The sequence below is a fragment of the Toxorhynchites rutilus genome, chromosome 3, assembly GCF_029784135.1.
Source record: "Toxorhynchites rutilus septentrionalis strain SRP chromosome 3, ASM2978413v1, whole genome shotgun sequence".
NCBI lineage: Eukaryota > Metazoa > Arthropoda > Insecta > Diptera > Culicidae > Toxorhynchites > Toxorhynchites rutilus.
Window position 1 is genome coordinate 133043161 of NC_073746.1, and position 12745 is coordinate 133055905.

The following is a 12745-nucleotide window of genomic DNA, read 5'->3' on the forward strand; positions in this document are numbered from 1 at the left end:
CACAAAAAAACATATAGTTTATTTCCAACTTTTAAAAAAACAACATCAAGCTCAATTATTCCATGTTGATATTCTAGGCATAACAGTCCCACCATGAATTTTCAAAACCGTAATCAAACTTGATTGACTCAGTGAGGGGATCTCATCACATTTCATTAAACAATAGTATAGTGCTTCTAGAAACCCGGTATATTGCTAAATTGAAATGCTTAAAGCTTTTGGTAGACAAATATGCGAGACAACATTGATTGCGTTTTTCTCAGTTGCTGATTTTGGAACATTGGAAACCTGTACGTAGAACAGCAGTATGGCTGAATGCAATTTTGAGAAATGTAGAACAGCCCTCTCAAATCGGTTTTACACTTCATAGCAGCCCTTTGGCTGTCTTACTTACCAGATCCTGACGACAACTGTTTCAAAGAGCTGCCTCATTTATTTTAATGAAAAAAAACATGATCTTCCACAGTAGATCCAGTGAAAAACTCATCAACTCGTTGCATTTTCAACAAGTTTAAACACAATTTTTTGTCGTCGCTCCAAAATCGCGTTTTTTTTTAAATATAAAAATGACTCCCAAGATACACTTTTAGCAGCCCTAAAAAATTGGAGTAAGGCCAGATACCTTTTTTAGAAGTCTTTGGTTAAGCAAAATACTGAAATAATATTCCAAGTACGAAGAAAAATATTTTTTGTGGTTGGCAATATAGTTGCCACGGCCTTATAAAGGGTTAAATCGTAAACTGATCGGACTGTGATATAAATGTGTATTTCGTCGGCTTCGTAGTAGCTGTGATATGAGAAATTGAACACAATTGATTCGTTATTCAATTAATTTATAACTTTTATTCTCGGTAATTGATAGCTTTTTACAATACATGAGTATTTTGATTATTGTGCAGTGATTAAATTATTCCGATATCTGCAGGATAAATATTGCCATAATATAAATTCACTACATCGTCAACAAACTTGCAATTTCATAGTTCACCTTCTATTTTAAATTCGCAATTATCTGTAATATTTGGTTTTATCGTGTTATCCTCCTTAGGAACGCTTGACTAGACGGGCATCACTATAAAAATCGCATCGTTAGATAATACGTATTTGTTTTCTACGATTTGGTTTCTGTCTTTGGAAGGCAGAATGATTAATTGTTATTCTACAATTACAACTCCTCCCTATGTGCACGATAAAAAGCAAAGATTAGATTGTTTTGTAAATTGAAAAATAATAGCGGCGAAGGCGAATTGCTTTCTTGCCAAACAAACTCAGCGGTCGTGTGTTGGAGGGAATAAAAAACGTATCATCCGGGGAACAGCAGTAAGTCTGACCACAGTTTCCCCCATCTCGGATGCCGAGCAACCGAACCGTCTGTATGTCTATCGGTGGTCGTATCTCCAGGATTTGATTTTGAGACTGTTGTAATGTTGTGTGGCAAAGGTGGTGCTGTTTTCACCCGCAAAGTTACAGACAAAGGAATGTGACGCTTCATCGCTTCGACGAGGCGAGGAGATTCTCCACCAGACTCAGTGGGATAAAACTCAAATATCCTGGGGCGTTTCGAGAAAACATTTTTCCGTCGCTCCCTTGAACATGTTGAGCTTTTTTTTTATCTTCGTCTGTTACCATTTCACCTATGCAGGAGAAACACATGTCGGGAAGGCGCCAACAGTTGCAGTTGGGGCGAACGATTGATGGGAAAACATATTTGTGGGATGTTTTTACAAATTAAAAATTTGTTTGAGTAGCATGGCCCGAATTGTGTCCCGTGGAGATGAAGCCGTTTCCATTTCGTCTTAGCTGCTTCTCGTTCTAAGGCTTCATGGGGGAAGTATTGCTATTGGTGCCGGTTGTGCTTGGTTCCAGTTCAGTGTACTTTTCCATCTGGTACATATCGATTAGCAAGCGGGAAATGGGTACGGTACCTATTGTTTCTTTGAAGAAAAGTGTCTCGATGGTCGTTGAACGGATTGTCCGCAGCAGGGGCAGCAGTAGCAGCAGTCGTCCGAAACGGGTCGGTTGACGTGGATAGCGCACTCGAACGTGTTCCGACAGAACGCACTGTGCTTGATCTTGCAGCATCTCCACAGGTTGAACATCGCAGAGCTCGGATGTTTCTGTGGGGGGAAAAAAATGCAATTGGTATCGGTCGTTGACAATTAGTTGTTTTTTTACAAGACTCAACAGAGAACAAGAGCTATTTCTAATGAGAAAATTAGAGTTTGTACAAATCGAGACACCAAACAACATTGCAATAAAGGACTGCAGTGAAAGTTGCAAGAATTTGCCAATTTTAATCTACGAGGGTTCAAAAAATATGTTTCAGTGCCTCAGATATTGCGGAAAAATAAAGTTAGGACAAAAAAGAAGGTGATTTTCGTAATCTACGTTTTATTTTCTATTTTTCTACATAATCGCCGTAACGTTCGAGGCATTTTTCATAGCGTGGCACGAGTTTTTCTATTCCGAGCGCGAAGTGCGTAGCGTCCAACTTTTTGAACGCCTGTTTCATCACCGGGAATAAGTGAGAGTCGCTAGGGGCGAGGTCTGGGAAGTAAGGAGGATGCTCGAACATAGTCCATTTAAATTTTTTAATTGCTCTTGAGTTACGCGAGCAGAATGGGGTCGCGCTTCACCGTGGATGAGGAACACTTCTTTCGTCCATAAACCTGGCCATTTGTTCTTAATCGCGGTTCTTAATCGGTCCAAAACTTCACAATAGTACTGTGATGAAACAGGCGTTCGGCAGTCAACGATTCGATAACACTGAAGAAATTCGTGACGCAAGTTGTACGCAACGCACTTCGCGCTCGGAATGGAACTCGTGCCACGCTATGAAAAATGCCTCGAACGTTACGGCGATTATGTAGAAAAATAGAAAATAAAACATAGATTACGAAAATCACCTTGTTTTTTATCCTAACTTCATTTTTCCGCGATTTCTGAGGCACTGAAACTTATTTTTTGAATGACCCTCGTAGAAGCTGAAAAGGTGTTGTTGTTTGTAAGGGACTTTCACATGAAGGTTCTTTATCCCTGACTTTTGAGCGGTGAATAATATGGAATATTTATACAGCTAAGGAGCATGAACATAAGTATTATAGATCTACCACTGCTTTGAAAATTACTTTTTGGGTGCGGATAGAAGAGCATAAATGTGGGATACCCAAGACGAAAATCCGACTTGATCAGTTATAAAAATCCCAAATTTGTTATACGAGGTCTGTTCAAAAATTAACGCGGATTTGAGATTTCCGCGGGATATTTTTTTTTATGCCGTTATATTTGTATATATATCTCTGAGTTATACCGACGATTGACCAGTTAAGTTTTGATATCTGCTTGGCTTGTAATTTTGTCAAAATCATATGGTTTTTTATTTGACTTTTTGCTCTGTAAAGTTTAATAAATGGTTCTTTTGCTTTCTTCACTTATTGTTTTCATATCTTAAAGAAGATCAATGAGATTAACAAAAAATCCATTTGTAGATTAAATTGAATGAATAAATAAAATGAATATATAAAATATATATGATCAGATTTTATGTATCCTAACCCAAATGTTTTCAAATTGCACAAACCGTCGAGATTTACTGCCAACTCGAAATTTTTTTGTCGAAAATCGACACCCTGGGACTAGGTTTTTTTTCGGAATACGAGGCAAAACGTATTGTTTAGGGTGCCAATGAAAATTGCCATCTCGATTTTTCATATGGGAATTCTTGTGAAATGTTGATTCACGCGGTAAAATATCATATGCTAAATATTAGCCCTACAGAACTTTATTTTCAAGTGTCGTCGAAATTTGAGTTTTTCGAAAACCAAACGATCACCCAAGAAGGAGTACATGAAATCGGAATCTTAAAAAAAAATAATTGAAGCCAAGTGTCTTTAAATTGCACGAAACATCGAGATTTGTTGTTATGTCGAATTTTTTTTCGATAATTGAATTTTCAGACGGAAACGTTACCGAGTGCCAAAAAGACAATTTTTGACAAAAAAAGAGATTTTCGAGGGTCAAAAAAATAGAACTTTGAGTGCTTTGAGGCGCCCCTAAATCACGTACGATTGAGCTGAAATTTTGCACAGGCTTTGTTTTTTGGGTCTCCTCCAGAGATTTTCGATTGGATTGCAATTAGGATTACAGACTGGTCAGTCCAGTAGCGGGATATTTTTCTTGGCAAATCAAGCTTTCGACTACTTGTAGTCGTGGGTAAATGCTTTGCTTTGCTGAAAAACGATGATGTCATTCACGTCGTTTTCGCCGATCGACCTATTAGAACGTACTCCAGAAGCTTCGGATACAATTCCGGAATTCATTCGATTTATGATGAAACAATGGTAAGAAAAACACCCACACCAAGAAACTTCCTCCCGTGAAGTACCGCTTTGACTTCACTGGTTTGATCTAAATTATACCAGTAGCAATTGCAACAATCTAGTCCGTCAAAATTAATTTGATTCTCGTAGAAAAATACAACACGAGTCAAGTTTACTCACTTAACCATTGCAAAACTTTTGAATTGGTAATTATTTCGTATGAATAAGATAAAGATAAAAGTTTTAAAGAAATTTGACTAAGGTACACCGGGGCAAGTTGAAATTCGGAGTGAGTTAAAACGGAAATCATAAATTTTACTAGGAATGATGGATTGACGTGATGAAAATATATATAGTAAACATTATCTTTCAACCCACCTTATGACAGCAACTATCAGAATATTCGAATGCCTTAACGCAATCCGCGCCTTTGTTTACTTTTCCTCGTTTGAGAAATCAAGACAATCATTATTGCGCGCTGAGTCAATCGATCCGAAAACATATTTTTTTCAAAAAGATCGCCAGAGTTCTACGTCAGATAATCAAACAGTGATAATCAAGTGGGTTTTGAAAACTAAACTGAAAAATCTTTTTCCGTATAGCTCTGATCATTTTAACTTACCCCATGTTTTTTCAACCCAGAGGTATGTTGAAACCAGTAAAAATCGACTATTTTTTAAACATTGCTGCAGATCCCGGACGTTATTTGTCGGTGATTGCTGTGTGAATGAATGATGATAAATTAAAAAATAACAATCATACATATTTCGTTCCTCATTACATGATTTATGAATACACAGACATGATACAAGTCAAATTTGTTAATTTTGCAACTAGGGATCGTTCAAATATTACGTAACGCAATTTTTCACTATTTTAGACTCCCTCTTCACTACATAACATGTAAAAAATGGTCATTTGCATAAAAATGTTTAGATTGAGTTGTATTTATTTCTAAACAAGCTTCCCCAAGGTATCCCCTCCTTGCTAAGTGCGTTACGTAGTATTTGAAGGATCCCATTGATCTCATTAGTCACCGTTTTGAGTGGTTCTACTCTGATATTAAATCGTATGAAATAGTATTCTTGATGTTATTGCTTCGTATATTAATTCCTAAGTAATTGAAAGTCATCTGTCATACCTTGTATATGCTACAGATTTCAATTTAGTGATTTAGTGATTTTTTAAGATAGCTTTCAAGTTGAACTTCGAAACCATTCCCCGTCGTACCTTATAGGACTTGAAATAAATTTTGTGCGGAACGAAGTTTGCCGGGTCAGCTAGTACATAATAGATATAAGAATAGAATATAAGATAGAAATTCGGTGTAAACATCAACATTGTTACAATCTCTTTATATCCATTTTTTTTTCCTGAAGATAATATGTCACCCTTCTGAACTCGATAAACGAATTATTAAAAAAACATTTTTTTCTTCATAATTTTTTTCCATTGTCATCCGAAAATAGTATTTTTTTTATTCATGCGATAATCCGAAACACTGTTAATGCTTCAACGGACACGAATCATGGTCGCTGAAGAAAGCCGATTGGCGATAACTTCAAGTAAAACTTTGGTGATCAATACTTGGCTGCTGCACGAGCGGTACGAAGTATGAAAATGTTGAAATAGTAAGGTTGACCAGGTACGAAAGTTACATCGGGCGGGATTGTAGCACGAATGCCATAAGAATGATCATCGAAAATAGTGCTCCATAGAGAATCTGGTCGACGCCGTTGACTCCGGGGAAAAAGGTGATGGTGCCAATTTTTTTAAATCTTCAATGAACATTTTTTTTTTTTTTTTTTTTATTTATTATAGTGACTTTCAAACACATTTCGGCTGGTTCGTCACTTTTACTTCCATTTTTGGAAGAATGTCGGGAGTGAGAATTGAACTCGTGATCTCTGCGTGAGAGGTATGGATGTTACCACTACGCCAGATCGCCTCCCATTCAATGAACATCTAGAAGTTATTTTGTTTTTTTTAAACATTTCTGGATTTTCAATATGGTATATAAAAATTTGTTCTAAATTTTATCGCGTTGAAATGCAGCACGAGAAAATGTGATAGCACTGCGAGTAGTCGGTTCCTTAAAGAGGTGCTTAAAATATTTTTTGACATCATAAACCAAGATCCTGTAATTATATTTCGGAATGTTTCTACAAGAATATTTTTGAATGTTATTCGCAGTACGAGTTTCAGAGGCAGACGAAAAAACAAGAAGCAATACCAGAAACCAATAAAATAAATATATAAAATAAAATAAAATTTCAGTTGAACTTCACTTCACTCTTTGCTTTTAAGAGCTTGAGCTTGAGCTTGGGTAGACTGTACAATTCGTAGTTGCTCTCCGTGATTGACCTGAACTCACTTCACTCTTTGCTTTATAGTTCATTCGCTTTTTTTTATTCTGTATTATAGTGACTTTCAATACTTTTGGCTGGCTCGTCACTTTTAGCTTCCATTTTGGAAGAATGTCTGGAGTGAGAATTGTACTTGTGAATCGTGAGAAGTATGGATGTTACCACTACGCCAGATCGCCTCCACATTTCGCCTTTTTGAGTTGGAGGCATCAGAACGCAATCAAGGTAAAACAAAGTATGTTTCAAGTATTATTAGGTAAAATGAGTTTCAATGTTGTTTTTCTGAAGTCGATTCGATCATTTTGGACGAAAATCATTCTGAATTATTGTACTTTTGTGTTAATATATCAACACTATTGAAGGAATTCACAAGTATTGGTTATTGGGACCTCCAATAAGTTCTCGCTTTTTTTCAACGGTTTACGTTTCGATGACATTTTGGGTAAGTATTATAATAAAGCGGTAAAATCCATGCTTATCATCTCTCTGAAGTACATAGAGATTTATTGGTTCGACAACTCGCAAGCAGATCGGACAAGTTTTTAATCGATCCAACAAAGGTGTTTTTTTCATATCGAATAATAGTGTTCTTTTTCACCGGTTGCGCTTGCGAGTGGAGCGAAGTTTAAAGTGGTGCGCGCTGAGGATCCAAATCAGACACATTCATCACACACGCCACACAGCCGCGGCAAGTAGAAATTTATTTTTCTTTTGTTTCCCTATCATTCCTTCTACCTTCTGTGCACGATTTACACCATTGTTCAACTTTGTGTTAACCAAATCGGCAAACGTTGGCATTAGGGGTGATCATTATTTCTAATATACCGTTGAACTTTTATTGGAATTTTTTTTCATTTTATCATTTTATTTAACATAAAATAAATTGAATTCAATATTCGCATCATAACCCTATAAAAAATATTTTTTTCACTTATTTATTTATTTTGATTATCATTATATTCTGTTCATATCGAACAGTTGACCGATTTTTTTGATATGGCTGAGGGCGGGAAGGATCCCCCATCGACGCTATTGAATATTTCCGATACCGATCCTCCTCCTGAAGAGCAGGAAGATGAAGCTGAAGTTGAGGAAGAAACTTCTGTATATGAAGCTGGAAGTTCCGAAGATGAGGACATTGACGAAAAACAGGATTTTCGTCCAAAAGAATACCATGAAGGCTCCAAAGGCCCATTCATTGTATACTTTAGACGAAAATCTAAACCTCTCAATGTCATTCGTATCTCGAAGGAACTTACTCAGAAGTTTTCTGCAGTTACCGAGATTACACGGATGGGGCCAGACAAACTACGAGTTGTCGTCTCAAGCAGGACCCAAGCGAACGAAATCACGCGCTGCGACCTCTTTGCGATTGAGTATCGCGTATACGTGCCCTGTTGCAACGTCGAAATAGACGGCGTAATAACCGAAAAGGGTTTGACTCGAAAAGAGATTATCGATGGTGTCGGTCGCTTCAAGAACTCTTCACTAAAAACTGTGAAGATTCTTGCATGCGATCGACTGAAATCTGTGTCACAAAAAAATGACAAAAGGGTTCTCAATCGGACAAACTCTTTTCGTGTGACTTTTGAGGGTTCCGCCCTTCCAAACTACGTTGCAATAGGTGCACTTCGTTTACCTGTTCGGTTGTTTGTACCCCGGGTAATGAAATGCAACAAATGTATGCAACTCGGTCACACGGCCGCCTATTGTTGCAATAAAAAACGTTGCGCAGATTGTGGAGAGAGCCATGATGAGAATCCTTGCGCGAAAGAGCACAAGTATCTTCATTGCGGCGGGACTCCTCATGATATTATTCAATGCCCGGTGTACAAACAACGAGGGGAAAAAATCAAGCGTTCCTTAAAGGAACGTTCCAAGCGGACTTATGCAGAAATGCTTAAGAGTTCCGTTCCAACGACTCAGGACAATCCCTACTCCATTCTGCAGAACGACGAGCCTGTTGCTGACGCTCCCAATGCAGGAAGTTCCGGTACATCGCAGGGTGCCGTCAGGAAAAGAAAAATTACTTCTTTTCCTTCACTCCCCAGAAAGACGACCGAAACTTCCCAAGTTGGAATGAAAACTCGAATTGAACGTGCTGAGAATAGACCGAAGCAAGTACCTCCTGGTTTAAGCTGTTCTTCCACACACCAACACTTCCCGGAGCAGCACCCACCCGGTCTGTTCCATTTTCGCGGTCGAGGCAACAGCCACAATCTGGTTTGCTTGCGCTTTCTGACCTGGTGGACAACATTTTAAATGCTCTAAATATAAATGACCCTCTTAAAAGCATAGTATTATGTTTGCTTCCGATTGTGAGAACATTTTTGAAAGAAAAATGTGGTTTTTTAGCAGCGTTCATTTCCCTCGATGCCTGATTCAGTGCAAGAGGTCAAGGATTTGACCACTGTAATACAGTGGAATTTGCAGAAGCATCATCCCTAAACTAGATCAATTCAAATTTTTAGTTCATAGTTCTAACTGTGATGTATTTTCCCTCTGTGAAACATGGCTTTCTTCAGCCGACGAGCTGAATTTCCACGATTTCAACATTATTCGCCTCGATCGAAATGACTCGTTTGGTGGCGTACTATTGGGGATCAAAAAATGTCACTCCTTCTATAGAGTCACTCTCCCATCGATGATAGGCATTGAAGTTGTCGCTTGCCAGACACAAATCAATGGAAAAGACTTCTGCATTGCCTCGATATATATTCCTCCAAGAACCATGGTCGGCCGCCATCAGTTTTTTGATATCATCGCGGCATTGCCGGAGCCGCGGCTAATCTTAGGTGACCTCAACTCCCATGGAACAGCATGGGGGTCACACTATGATGACAGCCGTGCCACGTTGATTTATGATCTGTGCGACAACTTCAACATGACAGTTTTAAATACAGGGGAAGCAACTAGGATAGCCAACCCTCCTGCACGGGCAAGTATGCTAGACATATCACTTTGCTCTTCTTCATTATCCCTGGATTGCACGTGGAAGGTAATCCAAGATCCCCACGGTAGTGATCACCTGCCAATAATTTTATCGATCGCCAATGAATCAGGTTCTCGTGAGTCAGTCGATATTGCGTATGACCTCACGAAAAATATTGACTGGAGAAAATTTGCAGAAATAATATCTGAAGCACTTGTTTCAATGCATGAACTTCCTCCACTCGAAGAGTATAACTTTATATCGAGTTTGATTTACGAAAGCGCACTTCAAGCTCAAAAGAAACGTGTTCCTGCTACCACTTTCCGACGTCGTCCTCCATCACTTTGGTGGGACAAGGAGTGCTCAAAGGTCTACCTTGAAAAATCATCCGCTTTCAAAAAATTCAGGAAAACTGGATTAGTGGAATGGTTTCGAAAGTACCAAGCTCTAGAAGCCAAACTAAAAGGTCTGATGAAAGCAAAAAAGCGTGGATATTGGCGGAAGTTCGTCAATGGTTTGTCAAGGGAGACAGCTATGAGCACTCTTTGGAATACGGCTAGGAGAATGCGTGGCCGGAACCATACAAATGAAAGTGAGGAATACTCTGACCGTTGGATTTTCAAATTTGCAAGAAAGGTTTGTCCCGATTCCGTTCCTGCACAAAACGTCGTACGCGACATTCCGCTCCATTGCGATTATGAGAATTTTTCGATGGTAGAATTCTCAATTGCACTTCTCTCATGTAACAATTCAGCTCCGGGGTCGGACAAGATTAAATTCAACTTATTGAAGAATCTTCCCGACTTGGCAAAACATCGTTTGCTGAACTTGTTCAACAAGTTTCTGGAGCTGAATATAGTCCCGCATGACTGGAGACAAGTGAGAGTGATAGCCATACGAAAACCCAACAAGCCGGCTTGCGATCACAATTCGTATAGGCCGATTGCAATGTTATCCTGTATTCGTAAATTGTTAGAGAAAATGATTCTACTTCGTTTGGACAAGTGGGTTGAAACGAACAATTTGCTGTCAAATACGCAGTTTGGCTTCCGCCGAGGTAAAGTGACGAACGATTGTCTCGCGCTGCTATCTTCTGAAATCCAAATCGCATTTGCTCGCAAAGAACAAATGGCTTCCGTTTTTCTCGATATCAAAGGGGCATTTGATTCAGTTTCCATGGAAATTCTCTCAGAGAAACTTCATAATCGTGGACTTTCACCAATTCTGAATAATTTCCTGTACAATTTACTCTCAGAAAAGCACATGTTTTTCAATCATGGCAGCTTGAAATCTTCTCGTTACAGTTTTATGGGCCTCCCACAAGGCTCCTGCCTAAGCCCCCTCTTGTACAGTTTTTACGTCAATGATATAGATGATTGTCTAACTAGAGATTGCACGTTGAGACAACTTGCAGACGATGGAGTTATTTCCATCACGGGTACTAATCCCGCCGTTCTGCAAAATTCCTTGCAAGATACCCTGAACAACCTGTTCACGTGGGCTCTCAAGCTGGGTATCGAATTCTCTACGGAGAAAACTGAAATGGTCCTTTTTTCTAGGAAGCACGAACCCGCCCAATTCCAGCTTCACCTATCCGGCAAAACGATCAAGCACTCGATGTTTTTCAAATACCTTGGAGTATATTTTGACTCTAAATGTACCTGGGGAATACACATTGCGTATTTGAAACAGAAATGCCAGCAAAGAATCAATTTTCTCCAAACAATAACCGGAACATGGTGGGGTGCCCATCCAGGAGACCTCATTCAGTTATACAAAACAACGATATTATCAGTGTTAGAATATGGCAGTTTTTGCTTCCGATCAGCTGCCAGGATTCATATTCTCAAGCTGGAGAGAATACAATATCGTTGCCTGCGTATAGCCATGGGGTGTTTGCATTCGACACATACGATGAGTCTCGAAGTTTTGGCAGGAGTACCCCCGCTTACTCTTCGGTTCACAGAATTATCCTACAGATTTCTCATCCGTTGCAAGATCATAAATCCATTGGTGATTGATAACTTCGAAAATCTACTCCAACTGATTCCTCAGTCAAGTTTTATGTCTTTATACCATGAGTACCTTACCCACGACGTGCACCCTTCACCAGGCATCTCCAACCAAGTTTGCTTCCCATACTTTTGCAATTCCTCTGTCATTTTTGATCTGTCCATGCGACAAAAAATCCATGGAATCCCAGATCATCTACGCTCCGATTATATTCCGCCGATATTTTCGGCAGAATATGGGAAAGTAAGATCTGATAAAATGTTCTTTACTGACGGTTCATACATAAACGGGTCCACTGGCTTCGGCATCTTCAATGAAAATTCCAGTGCCTCTTTCAAACTCAAAGATCCTTGTTCCGTGTATGTCGCTGAACTGGGTGCGATATATTACGCATTAGGGATCATTGAAACATTGCCCATCGACCACTATTTTATTTTTTCAGACAGTCTCAGCTCAATAGAGGCAATCCGCTCAATGAAAGTTGATAAACGCTCATCTTATTTCCTAACAAGAATAAGACATCTATTGAGTGTTTTGGTCGAAAAATTATTCAAGATTACCTTAGCATGGGTTCCCTCTCATTGCTCGATTCCGGGGAATGAGAAAGCGGACTCGCTAGCTAAGGTGGGCGCTTTAGAAGGCACACTTTTTGAAAGGCAAATTACTTATAACGAATTTTTTCACATTCCTCGTCAGGACACACTCGTTAGTTGGCAGCGCATGTGGAGTGAAGATGAGTTCGGTCGTTGGTTACACACGATTATCCCTAAGGTTTCGACGAAAGCTTGGTTTAAGGGATTGAATGTCGGTCGTGATTTCATTCGCGTGATATCTCGGCTTATGTCCAATCACTACAACCTAAACGCGCATCTCTATCGAATTGGGCTCGCAGCAAACAATCTTTGTGATTGTGGCGATGGCTACCACGACATCGAGCATATTGTCTGGTCGTGTATCCGGTTCCATGCTGCTCGCTCTCAGCTCTCTAGAGCACTGAGAGCAAAAGGCAGACAATCGGATATCCCCGTCCGGGATATCTTAGGTAGCCGTGATCCTGATCTTCTGCTTCATCTATACGTGTTCCTCAGGAACGCCGATGTCAACGTTTAATGATT

The 12745-nt window shown here is 39.3% G+C and overlaps 1 protein-coding gene across 4 annotated transcripts in view; it reads right to left on the bottom strand.

The window, feature by feature from the left end:
* Positions 1-816: 816 nt before the first annotated feature.
* The window catches only part of LOC129776785 (protein dissatisfaction), a 63680-nt gene continuing 51751 nt past the window's right edge, over positions 817-12745 (bottom strand). For 3 of the 4 annotated variants that reach the window (XM_055782634.1, XM_055782633.1, XM_055782635.1), the window contains exon 7: positions 817-2117. In XM_055782634.1, coding sequence (XP_055638609.1) covers positions 1813-2117 — 305 coding nt within the window. In that variant the 3' untranslated portion in view covers positions 817-1812. Of the gene's footprint in view, positions 2118-4941; positions 5039-12745 lie in introns of those variants that run through there. The other variant, XM_055782636.1, reaches the window with a different exon arrangement.